This window comes from Microplitis mediator, chromosome 11 (genome assembly GCF_029852145.1).
Source record: "Microplitis mediator isolate UGA2020A chromosome 11, iyMicMedi2.1, whole genome shotgun sequence".
Classification (NCBI taxonomy): Eukaryota; Metazoa; Arthropoda; class Insecta; order Hymenoptera; family Braconidae; genus Microplitis; species Microplitis mediator.
The window spans coordinates 9,900,634-9,920,345 of record NC_079979.1 but is presented as its reverse complement, the minus strand read 5'-3'; the positions used below and the strand labels follow the sequence as shown (position 1 = coordinate 9,920,345).

At 30.5% G+C, this 19,712-nt stretch overlaps 2 protein-coding genes across 2 annotated transcripts; both read right to left on the bottom strand.

Annotated features, from left to right (window-relative positions):
- Window positions 1–214: 214 nt before the first annotated feature.
- On the bottom strand, window positions 215–901 carry LOC130676965 (putative uncharacterized protein DDB_G0271606). Its single transcript, XM_057483477.1, has one exon. The coding sequence runs from the start codon at window positions 899–901 to the stop codon at window positions 215–217; it is 687 nt and encodes a 228-aa protein (XP_057339460.1).
- A 2,109-nt stretch (window positions 902–3,010) lies between these two features.
- On the bottom strand, window positions 3,011–19,712 carry LOC130676964 (protein starmaker-like). Its single transcript, XM_057483476.1, has 6 exons — window positions 19,547–19,712; window positions 14,017–14,147; window positions 13,485–13,853; window positions 8,564–8,626; window positions 8,336–8,435; window positions 3,011–3,183 (listed from the first exon to the last, which is right to left on the bottom strand). The coding sequence occupies exons 1-6, from the start codon at window positions 19,710–19,712 to the stop codon at window positions 3,011–3,013; spliced, it is 1,002 nt and encodes a 333-aa protein (XP_057339459.1).

The window sequence follows — 19,712 nt, the reverse complement described above, 5'->3', positions numbered from 1 at the left end:
TTTAAGAAATTTCTAACAGTGTAGTTTTTATCTTTAATCAGTTGAAGAGTTAAATTAATTGGACAAAAAAAAAAACACTTGTGAATTACTGTGATTTTTTTATATTTTGTGGCTGGAAATCGGTAAATCTTTACTTATAAATTATGAGCAAATTAATAAATCGAGCAATTTATTTATTGTATTTATTTTAACGTCAATCTCCATATTACTTGAATTATCTTGATCCTATTGCTTTCTTTTCTGCACTTGTAATGGATCGTCCTAAATACGTATTAATGTTATTTCGTTCCATGATGACCATCTCGTTAGATAAATTTCTTTTTTTTAGAAATCTATGATATTGGTGTTCCAGGACCACTTTCTTTTCAGGTGTTAATAGCTTTATATTTTGGTTTCTTTTAGTAATTTTAACACCTCGAAGAGCCAAATTTCGATACCCCCAAATCGCATGTGACATTACCGTTATAAACTTTGATGGTTTATACTGTCTAAATGCTTCGGTATATGAAAGACTAGAAACGTATATTTCTCCTCTAACGTGAACTGGGTCAATAATACGCTGATCTTCCTCATCTTCAGCGTGCTGTTGTTGCTGTCGACGTTGTTCTACTAATCGCTGTCGTTGACGATGTTCTTCTAATTCCTGGTCTTGTCTTTGTTCCTGTTGCCTTTTTAGTTCTTCTAATCGCTGTTGTCGTCGTTGATTTACTAATTGTTGTTCTTGTCGTTGGACCTGTCGTTGTCGTAGTATTTCTTCCAATCGTTGTTGTCGTCGTTGATCTTGTAATTGTTGTTCTTCTTCTTCGTGTTGTCGTCGTTGATTTTGTAATTGTTGTTCTTCTTCTTCTTGTTGTCGTTGGAGATCTTGATTATTATCATCAGAATGTCGTTGACGGCGCATTCCCCGATGAAAAAAAATTTTGTCTAATCATATTGTTGAGGGGCAAGGTTCATAGTGCTAGTATGTTCCAGAAATTACCAGAATGTATTAGCTATACTAATGACCATTGCCAATCTATGTATAGTGGTTAGTTCTTACCAGTACACCATCCTAAACGGACTTGTATGTTGTATCTATATACTTTGTAATATACCTGTAATATACTTAACGTAATAACCACGAATACTAATATCTTATTTGTTAATAACCTGCCCGTCCTTATCATCACATATATGATCATGCATAATTCTCTATATATGATCAGATCCGAAAATTGGCCAGGTCTGGTCATACATAACTTGATCTGTTTATACATGATCATATATGATTATATATAATCATGTATAAACGAATATAGTCATTTTTAGAATCTCATTTAGAATATCTGTAAATTATTAATCAAGTAGTTTAATTAAGATTTATTGTCTTCATAAATATCAATGTCGGTTAAGATTAAATAAAAAAAAAAAAAAAAAAATATTAACCATCGACAATTATTTTACTACGAGGTCACCCATCCAATTAAGGTCCCACGCTGATGCTGCTTAACTTTGGTTATCGATGGTTTGTAGTCTGATCCTCTAGTCTGTTATACACTTACAATTAAGAAACGTTTATGGCATTACTTAACTCAAATAATCAAATTGATACTTTATACTTTTAAATTGCTGCTGAAATCTTTGAATATTTTTTAAGTATTGGAGATTTAAGTTTGATTGATAGTTGACAGAATAAAAATTTAATAACATTGATATTAAAAAATTGTCATATTATTTAAATATATGTATATATATATATATATATATATGTCGAATTACCAGTTGAGGTATTAATGAGACTCGGGTCTACGCCGTTATCTTTGCCACTCATCTTATTTATTAAACAATTTAACGAACACACACAGGTAATTACTCCTCACAAATATCGTATACACTATACAATAAGATTACAAGCAATAATATCAGTATCGGACAACTACACAACATTAAAGTATCCGAGAAAATATCAAAGATTACAAAATATCAAATATTACACAATATTAAATACACAAATTATTACAAACGATTAGTTTACTAGAGAATAACATCCATTGAAAATATTCTAGTTACTGTTGTAAAATGTATACGGCGGTAAAATTAAAACCGAAGCGAATACACGATCGGTCGGATAGCAATGTTGTCCGTTCTTTTGCTCAATTAGAACTGACTCTCTGTACCCAATCTTCTTGAGTCCCCGACACGACCAAAACTATATCTCAGGTAATTTTACAAACTCGTACAATTACTTCCATATGTTTAAGAACTCATTATACCGAAAATATTGCTATCTCTCGATCGTGTCTACTTTGGATACCCAGACGGGCTCCTTCGACTTAAGTCTATCGTCATAAACGTAAATATGAAAACTAACAAAATCTTAAGCGGATTAAATTGTAAAGTATTTTTACTAAGTTTTTATTGTCTAAAAACAAACTCAATATAGTTGGGACTTTCCCAAGTCTCAGGAAAAACCCAAGTATTATTTTATCTCCGACACGGCCATCCTGACAAGCACACGTCCTCGGGTGCATCTGAAAATTATTTCGGTTGTTAACTGGCGTGTCAATTTCCTTTTTTTTTTTTTTTTTTTTTTTTTTTTTTTCAACTTAATTTTTCTTTTGTTCAATTCTTTTATGTTCGATTTAATACTACTCAACTTAATCCGATTCAGAGATCCAATGTAACCCCAAACATTCTTGATAGCGTTTATTATGATTTTAGTTATTTTTTTCTATTCATTTTACAATTTACTAAACCTTAGAGTTAATAAGCCTGTCAGATTCCCTCAGTGCAGGTACGTGTATCATCTCAACATTCTCTTACTTCTGTCCCATCGTTGAGCTCGCAATGCACCTTCAGCAAGCCACACAGGTAATGCAGTGACACCGCGACTCAATGCATGTAACATGGTCTGATAACAGGTGTATGACGACACCTAGCCTGCACTATACCGCCTGCTGCCCATCGCACACCTTCAGCAAGCCACACAGGTAATGCAGTGCCGATGACAGCCCAACGCGTATAGCTAGACTTAACATTCCTCATCACTATCGAAACAATCAGTGTCTCTTTCAACACCTTCTTCATTGTTATCGATAGAACTAGTGTCTTTTTCAACACCTTCCACATTATAATCAATGCCATTAGTGTCTTTTTCAACACCTTTCACATTATAATCAATGTCATTAGTGTCTTTTTCAACACCTTCCACATTATTATCAATGCCATTAGTGTCTTTTTCAACACCTTCCTCGTCACTATCGACATCACACACGTCTAGCTCCCTGGGAATATGACTTTCGGCATTTTTCTCAGTTTGTCATGAACATATTTATACGTTCGTTTACTACTTAACGATCTCAAGCTCTATCTATCACCATCAAGAATTTTGGTTATGACGAACGGACCCCTGAGCTTCGGATCTAATTTGGTTTGATTTCTTTCTTCATTTTTAAGCAAAACAAAGTCTCCTGGATTAATTCTAACTACTTTAGTGTTGTAATATTAATTAAACAAAGACATGCCAGGACTGGTTGGTGGTTGGGATGTTTGAAAAATACGCATATTTAAAAATATAACAATATTTTTATTTGTCACAGCACAAAATATCACTGGGTTACAAAATTAAATAGTTTATTTAAATTGTCAATACTGTTAAGGGAGGGGTCTGGGTTTCAGCGTAAAAAAAAACACTATTTTTGTGATTTTTTATCTCAAATATCGATTGAGCAATTTTATTGAAACCTTCTATACATTATTGAGCATAGTTTTGACTGTGTTCTGTAAATTTTTCATGCAAAAATATTAAACCATTAGCCCGTGACAGAGCTTCCCCCAGGACGTCTTGAAAAAAAAACAATTTGCGGTGTTCACTGTAACTCGGCCGGAAATTATCTGAAAATGAAAAACCATAAAAATTTAGTTAAATTATAAACAAATCTTCCCTCCAACGTTCTCTGATTATTTTTTTTTTAATTTAAAAATTTTTGGCGGCCATCTGAAGTGTGAACCGTTATTTTCGACTAATATTTCCGCCATTTTGTGGGTGGGAAACACCCTTAATGTTAAAAAAAAAATATTTACTAAACGTAGGGGGGAGGTATTTTATATGAAGAAAATGTGTACAAAGTTTGAAATGAATTGGTCGAGTAGTTTTCAAATGGCAGTGAACACGGACTTCGAAAAAGTAGTTTTGAGAAAAACGCGTTTAAAGTTTATGAAGCAAAAATGTGAAGAAAAAATTTTTTTTTTAAACTTACACAGAATCATCAATTCCAGCTCCATACAGCACACATCCTTCAGCATTGTCGATGTCTTCAGCCTGTATTTCGACACAAATCGACACAAATAGGTCCTTCCACTTTGACGGCCTTCTCTCGAAATTTTACTTACTCTCGGCATTATTGCTCAGGAAATTTTTTGAAAAAATAAAATTACAAGTGCACGGTCGAATGTCTAATCACTAACTGAAGCTCGTTTCTTATTTGAAAATAATGTAGTGTATAGTAAACGTACAAATATAAAATATATCTATATGGTTTTAGTTACCTGGCTTTACTAAATGGAATATTTCTAAAACTGGATATGGGATCAGGACAATAGCAATGAATAACCTGTATACCTGCTCGACAGCTGCACTGCAATCCCAACCGCCCGTAGCTATTAGAGTTAGAGCGTTAAAGGCGCCGAGACTAATTAAACAATAACTTCAAGAATATTACTTAAATCGGATTAAAATTTTGAGGACATATTCTTGAAATGTTAAACAATAAGATAAAACAAAAAAAAAAAAATCGATTTTTCGAAAGTGAAAACCCAGACCCCGCCCTTAATTGTCTGAGCTCATGAATACGTAATTAAATGAATGGAAATTGGAAAAATAGAGCACGAGTAATTAATTTAAATAATTGGAGTAATTAATCTGAGTTTGGTTGAACACTGATTTGATTATAAAAATGTCATGATAATAAGTAACATGATGTCAGAGGTTACTGAGCGAAGTAAATTATTGAACACGTAAATTACTTTTTTTAATAGCACTGAATATAAAAATAATTTAGTTATTGAGTTTTAATTAGAATGATCACTTAATCGAATTGAATCTAATGAGCTCATAATAAATTACACTGATTCTAATTTATTCGTTGAACACGTGGTAGCATGATTGCAGAGGCTACTGAGCGAAAAATAATGTTTAAATTAATTAAGAAATTGAGCATAATAATTAAATAAATAATAAAACTAAGTCTTTTAATTATTTGAGCACTGATTGCAAGTAAATATTTAATAAAAATGCACCTGTTGCTTTCTCGATGATATAACCTTGTGGTCGATGATCACTGAATTTGTTGAGTCCTTTATTAATTTGTAATTGAGTTCTGATGTTAGTAAATATAAAAATAATTATATTTTTATAAAGTTTATTGATCACTTATTACGTTGGATTAATTACTTTTATTTAATTACTCGTGATGAGTGCAAAAAGAATAGATTATATAAAACACATGGTGTCACTTGAAATTATATAAACGAATAGATAATGGCGTCGGTCTTTTTGCCACGAGGCAGGAAAATCCATGCGCATGCGTCGCACTGCGCTAGTCAAGTTTTTAATTGATAGACACTAGGCCCCAGTAGGTGCTGCCTCTATTTGCCGGAAGTTCAACTACATTCAAATTTGAATGTAGTTGTTGTAAAATATTAACTTAAAAACTACATTAAATATTTATTTTCCGGATCGGGATGGTGAAAGATATAATAATTCACTAATTTGGTGTATTGTCCATATTTAATAAAAATATTTAATAAAAATATACCGAAAATATTGCTATCTCTCGATCGTGTCTACGTTGGATGCCCAGACGGGCTCCTTCGACTCAAGTCTACCGTCATAAACGTAAATATGAAAACTAACAAAATCTTAAGCGGATTAAATTGTAAAATATTTTTACTAAGTTTTTATTGTCTAAAAACAAACTCAATATAATTGGGACTTTCCCAAGTCTCAGGAAAAACCCAAGTATTATTTTATCTCCGACATATATTTAATTTAATTTAATTTAATAATATTTATAATTTATAATTTAATTTAATTTATATTTATATTTAAATATTTATAGGTTTCATATCAATGAAATCTGATCAGATTTAATCATACATAGACATATATAACTACATGTAGGTTTATATCAGTCACGTCTGATCAGATCTAATTATATATAGACTCATAGATGATCAGATCTGATCATATATAAACTCATATATGATCAGACCTAATTATATATAGACTTGTACCTGATTATGTATGGGGTCATAACAGCCAGGTATGATCAGATCTAATTATACATAGACTCATATATAATCAGATCTGATCAGATCTAATTATGTATGGGGTCATATATAATTCTATATAATTATATATGACCCCATATATAATCATGCAGGATTATATATAACTTCATATATGGTCATATATATAATCATACAGGGTGATTCAGAATTACCTTCACAGCGGGAAAAATTGAATAGAGGAGACGATTCTGAGCATAAAGTTCCTTAGCCATTTTTCAAAATTCTCAATAGTTTTTGAGTTATTTAAAATCTAAATTGACCAATCAAAGACATGCTTTGAGATTTAAAAAAAATTAAAAAGAATAATAAATAAGTTTGGCAACACCGCAACAGTAAACTTCAAGTTATACACTATTTATTTAGTTTAAAAAGTTCGATTTGTCACAGAAGAGAAACAAAACACACAATTACAACATAGAATATATTCGTATATTTTGTTTTATCTTTTCTCTTTTTATAGAAAGAATTATTAATGGAAAATAATGCTTTTATGAAAAATAAAGCTTTTGGAAATTCGACAAAACAAAAATTACAGATTTTTAATTATATGATGAGCAATCCAGATTAAAAAAAGAAATTTGAAAACTAATTGAATTATGTTTTACCAGAATAAAAGCAATTTCAAATAGACAAATATATAGATACACATTATTTTAAAATCTTTTATTCCGCTTGCTCTATCTCGCTCAAGACTTTGCTAAGCGCTCATTGTACGTCATACAAAACATATTTGTAAAGATCTCGCGGATTGTCTTGTTAAACATCATCCAAGTGATCTATCTCGGCGATTAGCTATCTGACTATCTCGCTAATGGTCTTGCTGGTGATCTTTCTTAGAATTTTGCTGGTGATCTTGCTGACCATCTGGCTGATGGTCTTGCTGGTGGTCTTGCTGGTAGTCTTACTGGGGGTCTTGCTGGTGGTACTGCTGAAGGTCTTGCTGGTGGTCTCGCTGGTGATCTTGCTGATGGTCTTGCTGAGGGTCTTGGTGGTGGTCTTGCTGAAGATCTTGCTGGTGGTCTTGCTGAAGGTCTTGCTGGTGGTCTCGCTGGTGATCTTGCTGATCATCTGGCTGATCACCAGCAAGACCATCTGCAAGACCATCAGTCAGACGACCAGCAAGACCACAAGAAAGATCACCAGCGAGACCACCAGCAAGACCTTCAGCAAGACCACCAGCAAGACCCCCAGTAAGACTACCAGCAAGACCTTCAGCAAGACCATCAGCCAGATGGTCAGCAAGATCACCAGCAAAATTCTAAGAAAGATCACCAGCAAGACCATTAGGGAGATAGTCAGATAGCTAATCGCCGAGATAGATCACTTGGATGATGTTTAACAAGACAATCCGCGAGATCCTTACAAATATGTATTGTATGACGTACAATGAGCGCTTAGCAAAGTCTTGAGCGAGACAGAGCAAGCGGAATAAAAGATTTTAAAATAATGTGTATCTATATATTTGTCTATTTGAAATTGCTTTTATTCTGGTAAAACATAATTCGATTAGTTTTCAAATTTCTTTTTTTAATCTGGATTGCTCATCATATAATTAAAAATCTGTAATTTTTGTTTTGTCGAATTTCCAAAAGCTTTATTTTTCATAAAAGCATTATTTTCCATTAATAATTCTTTCTATAAAAAGAGAAAAGATAAAACAAAATATACGAATATATTCTATGTTGTAATTGTGTGTTTTGTTTTTCTTCTGTGACAAATCGAACTTTTTAAATTAAATAAATAATGTATAACTTGAAGTTTACTGTTGCGGCGTTGCCAAACTTATTTATTATTCTTTTCAATTTTTTTTAAATCTCAAAGCATGTCTTTGATTGGTCAATTTAGATTTTAAATAACTCAAAAACTATTGACAATTTTGAAATATGGCTAAGGAACTTTATGCTCAGAATCGTCTCCTCTATTCAAATTTTCCCGAAGTGGATAATTATGAATCACCCTGTATATGATCATATATATGAACATATATAATCATATATAATTAGACAAAATCTTTTTTCATCGGGTCGTTGCATTTTATCATTTGATTTCCTATTTTCCTCCATTAATTTTTCTATTCTTTCATTGTTATCATTGTTCTGTACTTCCTGAAACAAAGTCATAGATATATAAAGACTTTCCACTGCTTTAAATATTATTTCACATTTTAAAAATATTTTTAAACAAACTGAGTGCAACAATATGTTATACTCGACAAAGTTTTTTAATAACTCACCTCATTACTGTAATTAGTTACATTAATTTGTCTCACATGAGTATTTGTAGGTGATTTCTGAACCTGCAAAAAAAGATTATTAATGACTGAAAAACAAATTTTTACTTTCGCACCTGCTGAATAATGATTTCAGTTACTAGAAACAAATTTTATCCTAAGTTGAGTTCTATTTTCAATGTTCAAGCGGAATTTTTTCATAATTTTTTCTTTAACTTGAAATTATAATGTATAAAAATAATATAAGCAAAATAATTTACAATCGATAGTGCATTTTTTATAATTAATTCCATTTGCTTATTAAACTACGAAATGTCATATTCGCTTGTATTTTTAATCTCATTTTTTTATCTATTGCCCGTATTAATATTTAAAAAAAAAAAATACCTAAATCAACATTTAATTGCTTAAAATTGTTTGAAAAAGTCTTTTTGATAAGTATTTTCTTTTCTAAGGCACACGTGATACACAGAGCTAAATAAAATCACTGAAAGGCTAAATTGAGCAACCCCGGTCGAAAAATTTGATCTGATTTTAGTCTTAATGGACTGTATTTGGACTACTTGATCGGTTATTGAAATTCTATAAAAATTTTAATCTGTTTTTGATTTACCCGGACTAAAATATTTGATCTGTTTTCAATCTCTTATAAAAGTTTTGATCTGTTGTTTTAAAAAACAATTGCGTTACGGGCAGACAAAACTAGATTAAATCATGGATTTGTAATATTTTGATTTATGGGCAATATTTATAAAATATATATTAAGTTACAGAATTGATTATGTTTTATTTATTACCCGATAAAAAGTGATTTTATCTGATTATATATATGTCGGAGATGAAAAAATAAAACGGGGTTTTCCAATAGGACGGGAAATTTCCAACAGTCGAGACTAGTTTTTATAGTAACAATTAAATAATAAAATTTTAGTTCTAGTTGTTTACAACTTAAGCAGATTATGTTTATTACGGGAGGCTTAGGCTCGCTGTGACATCTGTTCACCAAACGTAGCCACGGTCACAGGATGGGTATAGTAAGACACAGAGGACAAGATAGTAAGATAATATGAGACGGTTGTCCTTCTTTGAATATTTTGATAAAAAGGTTTTTAACGAAAAGTACAGAGTTTGGTACTAGTTGAGTCAGTCAGTTCTGATTGAGCATTCGTTGTGCGAGTACAAGTTTCCTGTCGACCGTGGATTCGTTCTCGAGCCTAGTTTACCGTAGTATTTGTAAATTATTCGATCAGGTTTTATTTGAATATTATTGGACTGTCGTGTATTGCAATTATTATAATTCCCTGCGTAGTCAATTATTGCATTAATTAGTATTTAGTGTATTTTGATATTTGTGCGATACTATCTTTATTCTTTTACTTGTCTAAGTATCGTTATTTATGAACAATACTTTTAATATTAAATCATCGTGTTGCATAATTAATATTCGTTCATATTTTAAATAAAAATAAGAGATATTAGTATTGAGACCAATACTCAGGATAACGCCCAAGGTTGTAATGACTTTCCAACATATAAGTATATATGATTATATATGAGATCATATATTATTATATATAATCATATCTGGAATTACATATATAATTATTTGGGTGTGCCATTTTGAGGCGAATTTTTTTTTCAACAAAAAAACAGGCCGAAAACTCGCAGGAAGGTGAGAAAAGAAGCCTGTTAAAAGAAGAGCTCTCAACATTAATATTTAGAGGTGCCTATTTCTAATTTTCCATTTCCCATTTAAATAACATGGGAAAAAAAATTTATTATTTTTTTATTTTTCTAGCTCGGCATTCGCACCCCATATAAATAAGTCTATAGCATATTTTTGTAGATAATTTAACGCTCTACAAAAAAGGTCTCTTATCATTTTTAGATAAATTCATCCATTCGACAGATATTGGAGCTGGAAGTCAAATCTATCATAAATTTCCAGATCTTTTAACTTTTCCAGCAAAACTATCAGACTTCTCGAAAAATGTCATAAAATCTTTTTTATAGACAATTTTATTTTCTACAAATTATTTTCAATGAAGTTTTTTGAAATTCCGCATTGCTCTCTAGTTATTTTCATTTTAACGCCAAGCTCGTAAATATAATGATCTTCTAATTTATTCTGAGAACTTAACATAAAAATGAAAATAACTAAAAAACAATACGGAATTTCAAAAAACTTCATTGAAAATAATTTGTAGAAAATAAAATTGTCTATAAAAAAGATTTTATGAGGAGGAGGAAAAGTTCAAAGATCTGGAAATTTATTATAGATTTGACTTCCAGCTCCAATAACTTTCGAATGGATGGATTTATCTAAAAATGATAAGAGACCTTTTTTGTAGAGCGTTAAATTCTCTATATAAATAGGCTATAGACTTATTTATATGAGGTGCGAATGCCGAGCTAGAAAAATAAAAAAAAAGTTTGGAAAATCCAAAAGTGCACGACTCATAATGCTTATTTGATCGTAAACATTAAAATATTCCGTAAGGGTAATGTCGCAGGCAAAATAAAATAAGTAAAATTGGAAGTACAAATGTTATTTATTTATATAAAAATATTAAAAAAAAAAAATTATAAATTTCAAACATAAAAAATTCCGAAATCTTTCGCCGTACGATCTGTGAAAAATTTTACGTTTTTTTTTCTATTTTAATTTTTTTTTTTACTTTTTTATTCATTATTTTTATTTATTTATTTATTCGTCGAATCTCAATTTTTTATATTTTTATTGTCGAAACGGCCGCGCCAAATAAATTGGTTAGAAGTATGGCGCAGGCAGGCACACTGGGTGATAGTACGATAAAAAAAAAATACCACGCATGTGCACTTGTTAAGACGAACGTCCACACAGATTTAGGCTAAAATTCAAGAAAATGCGATTTAATATTTTATTAATGATAACTGTATAACACAAAGTTAGATAGCCATTTTCGAAAGCAAATCCTTCTAGGGCAAAACGAGTCATTAAAAAAAAAAATAGAGTTAAATTACCCTGTGGAAAAGCTCTCATAAATTCTGATAAGATATTGAATATTTTTTATGAGAATCTATGAGCTTCGAAAATATCTATGAGATTTAAAAAAATTCTCATATGAATTTTTATGAGAATCTATGAGTCAAAGCTTTTGATGTTTTCCTATCATGATTTCCGTACTAGATTTTTAAAAGAATGAGTAAGATTTTTTAATTTATGAGATTTTGTGACTCGAATTCCGCCAACGATTATGAGGTTGAATAAGTACTTTCACTTCTATAAGATTGTTACAGTTTATTCTAATGTATTTTCAATGAGAATTGATCAGGCGAATTCCGATGTTATAATACTTACAAAATCTCAATAAGATTATTTTTTTTATACGAAAATTTCAGAATTTATAAGTTTTAGTAAGAGTTATCCTAAGAGATAATATCTTATTGAATATCATAAAATATTTGTCATTCTTTATGAGAAAATATTTAACATGTATTTCTTCGAAATTTTATGAGACTGAATCAGGAATCACATGGACAAATGCAGACCTTTTTCTCATAAAAATTTTATGAGAATTAGTAAGAAAATCTATAATCGAATTAAGTTGTTAAAACTTAAAAGATTTAATTTTAATTTAAAAGCTATGTGATTTATGAGTTTTTGTAAGTTTTAGTTAGAAGGCTATTACTTATAAAATATTATGAAGTACTTATGAGATTTTATAAATAATTTCCATTCACATAAAATATTAATTTTATCAGATTCATTCAAAAATAATTGCTCAACTTCATTTTTTTTTAAAAGAATTTACACCAAAAATACTAATATTATCACTATTTCTTGTACTTTAAATATTTTAACTGTTCGGAGATGAGTGAAAATATAAGTTTTTATGTGATTTTTTACAAACCCAGTAATGTATCTTGCCCCATTTTTTTTTTTTTTTGTAGCGATATTGCATTTTTTTGGTTAAACAGAATAAAACTTCTCGGAACAAGTACTATTCTTTTCACGCAAGTTTTTTTGTATTCTCCGAACAAAATAACAAAAGTTGCTTAAGCCAAGAGAAAAAATTTCTCGGGAGAAAAGATCGATATGGAGAAGGGGAAAGTCATCGGTGCTAGGCAGCAGCAGCAGGAGTAGTTCGGTGCTCGCCACGAGATCGCGCCTACGATTTGTAGTGTCCCTGGTAAGACATTTATTTCAGAAGTGTTATATTCCAAATTTCAATACGATTTTATTCGAGTACTCCTCTGTCATTTGACAGACCAACAACACCTGTTTGGTTTGTACTATGTTATATCCCATAATACATCATGACTTTAATATATAATATTAATGTTTACTTGAGTAATTTTTGATGAATAAATAAACGGACTCAATTTCATAGATTTTTCGTGAATAGATTGCTAAAGATTTTCCGCGTAAATACTCATACAAATATTCTTGAGTATACATAATAGAAGCTTTTTGAATTCATGCTAAAAAATTCAATAATTTAGCATATAAACTATATGGAAAATAACTGTACTCACATTGATTAATCAGTATCAAATCTTGTATGATTACTTCAGAAATCGTCTCATACAATCTTATTCATTTCCAAAATCTACTCAATTGTAAACTTTACATTTTTCGAAAACTTATAAATACTTATAATCACAATATTACAGCTTCTGTTTCTTATAGATTCTGATAATTTATATGAGAATTTTAAGAAAAAAATTTTTTTGATGCACCATCTATGAGAAAATAATTGTATCAGAATTTTTGAGATTTTTCGTGGACAAATACTGATCGTTTTCTCATAGCCAATTTTTTTTATGAGATTTTATAAGACCTTTTCCACAGGGTCAAATTCAATGTTTTTACACATCTACCAAATTAAATATATATTTAATGTGAATATTCACATGATGGTACCGATTATATTTTTTTTACCTGGTCTGCTGCGTTCTTTGTCCGATTTATAAGACTATTTTGATGATCTCGGCCTTGTGGATTGCGTGCTATTGCATTATTGTCCAGTGTTTCCAAATTCAAATATTCATATTGCTGAAATCCATTTTTATCCTGATGATTTGCTATTTCTCCGTCTAATTCATCGTCATTTCTACTATTTTCTTCATCGAAAATTTCATCATCCAAAACTACGTCTTCATTATCTTTTGATTTATCTCCATTATCACCACCTTGATCTTCACCATATCTACCGTCATCTCCATCGTTACTGTTTTCATCTTCGCTTTCAGATATCACTACTTGAGATAGATCGTTTTGTTTATCTACTTTATTTTGATGATGTGCTTTCTGAGCTCGTTGTTTCTCATATGATTTTAAGATCTTATCACTCATTCATTTTTTTATTTGTCTTTCATTTTGCCTTTTGATCTAATAAAAGAAAAATAGAAAGTAAAATTATTAAATAATTAAAGAAAAATCATAATTTTATATTTTAGTGATGAATAGTTACTTGTCTTGTCCGTTTAACCCTAAGTAAATCAACTGAGTCGTCGCTGTCGTGAGACGTTTCCTCAAGTGAGGATGGGTTTATTCTAGGACGTCGTGATCTTACTTTTGGGTTGTTGATGTCTTCAATAGAATCTGCAATTTCGTATATTAATCAAAATTTGTCTTTTAGTAAGTTTGGAAAACTTTTTTTTCAAAGTTGAAAGAAAATTTGATTAGTTATATAATATTTTTAATGATATTTGAATGTAAGATATTTATGCATATAGCTGATAAATTTGCAAGGTTTTAAATTTTTTCTTTACTTAATAACATCTAACTGCCTAGTAGTATTTATATTTACAAATAAGCTGAAATTTAATAGGAAATTTTTACATAAGCCACAGAAATTTTTTTTTTGTGCTAAAAAACTTGATATCGATGTCATTTTTTTTTTAAATTTTAGTTACAATAAAAAAATTGACTATTTTAAACATCCGGAGATTTTTGAAGATTAATTAATAATTAAATAATTGATTATTGTTTGTATTGAAATCTATATTTAAAAACCTAGTTTTCTCTTTGTGTTCCGTTGTAAACGGAAGTCTGAAATTAATTGTCATTATTATAATGTTTAAAAAAAATGAAATAATTAAATGAGTCTCCATCTAGCGGTACTCAAATCCATTTCGTCGCCAACTCGGGTCGCATCACGAACGCGCGCGCCAAACATAGCGTCGGTTTCTCTGTGCATCTTCGTTGCACTCACGCCTTCAGCATATCTCTGTCACTCGGGTGTCTAACGTTTCCGTTCCGTCGAAACCACAACCCGGCGTCACCGCGTCTTTTCGTCAGTTGACCACAAGTCTTCATACCGTACACACTTGCTGTAAATATTCTGTCTAAAAAATTGCCAAGCTAATAATAATATCAGTAATAATTGCTAATTAATTGATTATCAGATTCAATTTGAGTCCATCGTTGACAGATCAGTATTTTGCAACAATATTTATTCATTATATGAATTTATTTCGTTAATTTACAACATTCTTTTGCAAACAATAGGATCGCGGTTTTATTGCGTCGCAATACAACCAAGCCGGGACTTGTTGCGCGTGGGTCTCACCCATTAAAAATCTCGGATATTTAGTCGTGTTTCCATTAATTATTCAATAGAAATGACTTTGAGATTTAATATTAATATTCGTATTAATATTAAATAATAATAACTTCAAATAATATTGAATGTTTAATAATTATTAGCTTATATTAATTCCAGTCAAGTTACCGGGTTTATTCGTTTACATCTTGAATATTAGTCACTTGCGCAGTAATTAAATATTAATAATTATCATACATATTTAATAATCATAATCTAGATAAAACTAAAAATTTGATATTTGTCCGCGACTTAATTACTATCAACGCGCCTTGCCGTTGTCATATAGATATCACATCTAACCTCATTTATGCAATAGCCACATTGCTAACAGCATCTACCAATTCAATTGATTAAATTCATATTCAACTGCAGTCAAACAATAGATTTGTCGTAAGTAACAATCTAACGACACCAACAATCGATCAAAATTAAAACAAAATTTGAAAAATTCAAGTCACATAACCGATCTGATCTATCGGTAACATCGCCTCAGCGCACCGAAAGCTTTCACCCAATCATTCGCTCTCTAGTACTAAGTACTATCTAATCGTCCCACAGTGGACACTCGAGCTCTCACTCTCAATATACAGACGTGTATATTCTATTACGATCTTATAATAAAATTACGACGATCCAACATCGCGTAAACTTTCGCTGTATCTAAACTCTCGTGCATATCATCACAACACACATCCACACACACAAACACATGTCTCTACATCTCATTCTTGTGTCAAGTGTTAAACGAGTTACTATCGTTATCAATTCTCAATTTTCCTTATCTTTCTCATTGTAACTTCTTCAAAGGGTTTTATGCCGTAGTGCTTTCCCTAACTTTTTTGGGTCAAAATATATTCTTCATTTTTGATATACCCAAACCACGACTTTCATTGAATAATACCTATTTATCCAATCCATCTGTTGTAATAATAATTAAATAAAGACATGCCAGGACTGGTTGGTGGTTAGGATGTTGGAAAAATACGCATATTTAAAAATATAACAATATTTTTATTTGTCACAGCACAAAATATCACTGGGTTGCAAATTAAATAGTTTATTTAATTTATTAATACTGTTGAATGTCTGAGCTCATGAATACGTGAATGATTGAATACAAATTATTGAATTGAGCTCGAGTAAATAAATGAATTAAAAATAATCAAGTTGAGTTTAATTGAACACTGAGTTGATTGCAAAAAATGTCATGATAATAAGTAACATTTTGTCAGAGGTTACTGAGCGAAGTAAATTATTGAACACGTAAATTACTATTTTTAATAGCACTGAATATAAAAATAATTTAGTTATTGAGTTTTAATAATAGTGATCACTTAATTGAATTTAATTTAATGAGCTCATAATAAATTACACTGATTCTAATTTATTTGTTGAACACGTGGTAGCAGGATTGCAGAGGCTACTGAGCGAAAAATAACTTTTAATTTAATTGAGAAATTGAGCATAATGATAATCAAATAAATAATAAAACTGAGTCCTTTATTTTGATAAACACTTGAATTAATTTATAAAGTAGAAATTAAGCACCTGTACGATTTTCCGTCGAAATAACCTCCTCAGGGACAGGTTGTAGAACACTGAATTACTTGATGTTTTTTATTATTTATTTTATGAGCTCTGGTGCTCGCAATTATAAAAGTAATTATATTTTTATATAGAGTTACGAACTCTTAATGTAATTAATTATGTTACGTTCCCGTGATATTTTATTGATTAAATAAATTGATTATTTTTATTAAATTAATTTTTTTTTGCAATATAACGGAAATCGGTTACGATAAGAGAGTCGCCGTGGCTCGCGGGTAGTCAAAACAGATGACGATGCATGAGACTCGGGCCACGACGATTCTCTCACAGGGAACCTGAGATGCGGCGTCAACAATTTGTCAACTCTTTTGCTTTATTATATTTTTATAACGAAAAAATAGGCATTCCTTCGAGAGAGCTCATAGAGCTCGATCCTCTGCTCTCTATATATAGTTAATAAACGTAATTAATTCTAAATTAATTCAACCTTATTTTGGGGTGCCAATTGGCACCCCAATATTTCCACCTACCTACCTATCCATTCACTATCCAAAATAAATAATTACAATAAAATAATCGACGACCAAGGCCCACCGGGGGTCTGTCGATACTCCAATGAGGCCAAACCTGAATTAAATTTAATAATTAAAAATTATTTGTATTTTTAATTAGTTTGGGGTAATTCTCAAAACGTAACAGTGGTGCTGTGACTAGGATCAGTGACCATTGTTTATAGACGATAGAAATAATTATTAAATAATTAAAAATTAATATTGGGAATTATTCAAAACGTAACAGTGGTGCTGTGACCAGGATCAGTGACCATTGTTTATAGACGATACAAATAATTATTAAATAATTAAAAATTAATATTGGGAATTATTCAAAACGTAACAGTGGTGCTGTGACCAGGATCAGTGACCATTGTTTATAGACGATACAAATAATTATTGAATAATTAAAAATTAATATTGGGAATTATTTAAAACGTAACAATTAATTACTTTTAATTATTTACTCGAGATGAGTGCAAATTTAATAGATTATATAAAACACGTGGTGTCACTTGAAATTATATGAACGCAAGATAGATAATGGCGTCAGTCTTCTCAACACGAGGCAGGAAAAATTGATGCGCATGCGTCGCACTGCGCTAGTCAAGTTTGAATTGCTGGACACTAGGCCGCAGTAGGTGCTGCCTCTATTTGCCGGAAGTGCAACTACATTCAATTTTGAATGTAGTTGTGATTACGCAACACCATCCTTATAATTCGTTAATTTAAACTAGATCATTAATTTAATTTAATTTGCAGGTAAATTTAGATTTGAAAACATAAAATAATATAATAAAAAATAAAGGGAACATTTTCCCACGAACATCTTTGGAAAATTTTTCCATTTTGAGTTGAACTATAAAAAGATGGAAAAATATTCTTACAATTGCTAATATATTTAATTCTTAGTTATCTGGAATGATCTGGTTATGAAGAACAGGCTGAATTTGATACTAATCCAAAATTAATACAAATGTAAAAAAATAAATCGGTCTATCGGTTGACGCTGCGGGCCAGTCCCAAAACCTCCTGCTGTTTTTTTGATCTTCGAGCTCGAAAATACTTTCGTATGCCATTGTTTTCGAAAAAAAAAAAAACGTTTTTTAGCATTTCGTTCTCCCGCGATATCTCTCGAATAAATTCACCGGTTGAGATGGTTAAGGCGGCGATCGACGCGTTTTATCAAATTCTAGAGAATTAGATTTTGAAGACGATCATTCAAGTCGTTTCTCGAAAATCACTAAAAAACTAAAAAAAAAAATTTTTTTTTTGTAATTCGCCAATATTTTCGAGTCTACTTGATCAAATCATTTGAAATTTCCAGAAAAGTTGATGGCTAACAAGCTCTTTTGATTGCCAGCTTAACCATCCAAATCGATTCATTAGTTAAAAAGTTATAGACTGGTCACATACATACATACACACACACACACACACACACACACACACACACACACACACACACACACACACACACACACACACACACACACACACACACACACACACACACACACACACACACACACACACACACACACACACACACACATACATACATACATACAGACACTCGGACATCATTCTGAAAATAGTCAGAGTAGCTTCCTAGGACCTCGAAACGTCGACATCTGATTAAAACTCGATTTTCGAAAATCGGGGTGAAAACAATAACTTCCCGAATTTTAGAAAATTTACAATTTTCTTAGGGGGAAGTTAAAAGAAAAAATTTCATAAAATTGAAAAAGCACTCTTTTTTCGTCTAGTTTTATATTTCGAAAATTTTTAGTTGTAAATGTAAGGTCACAATTTTTTATTAGAATTTTCTATCCATTCATTCGATAAAAAAAAACTTTTTTCTAGCTTGTGAACTCACTTAATTCTTTAAAATTAATTCTGGGTCTTGCTAACTTTAATTTCCATCTTTTTATGGTTCATTCCACTTTTTTATAAAATAAAATTTTAACGTTCGACTAATCAGTGAGAATTCTAAAATTCACCAACGAGAATAGATTAAATAATAATAAATTTAGCAATACAGTCAATTAAAATGTAAAAGAAAATATTTAATTTGAATAAAATATTTTTTTTGTAGTTAAAAAAACATAATAATAAGAAAATTAAATTAGTTGTTTCCAATTTTACCCACATCACATTAACCGATAAAGATTAAATTACAAGAAACAAATTAATAATGTTAACTCACTTAAAATAAACTACTATTGAAAAATATTAACAATTGATTATAATTCAAAATATTTTACGAAAGTAATTTCTTTTTAAATACTTACTTCCAGTTTTTAATATTATGCATCTGACGGATTTTCCGGACTTCAATACATGGTAAACTTCATTTTTAGTCGCTTGGTTATAATTTTTAAAATCTTTTATGAATTTTGTGTCCGTTGTAAATGTCATTTTATCTGAAATTGTTTCAACTTCAGCGTACCTCATCAT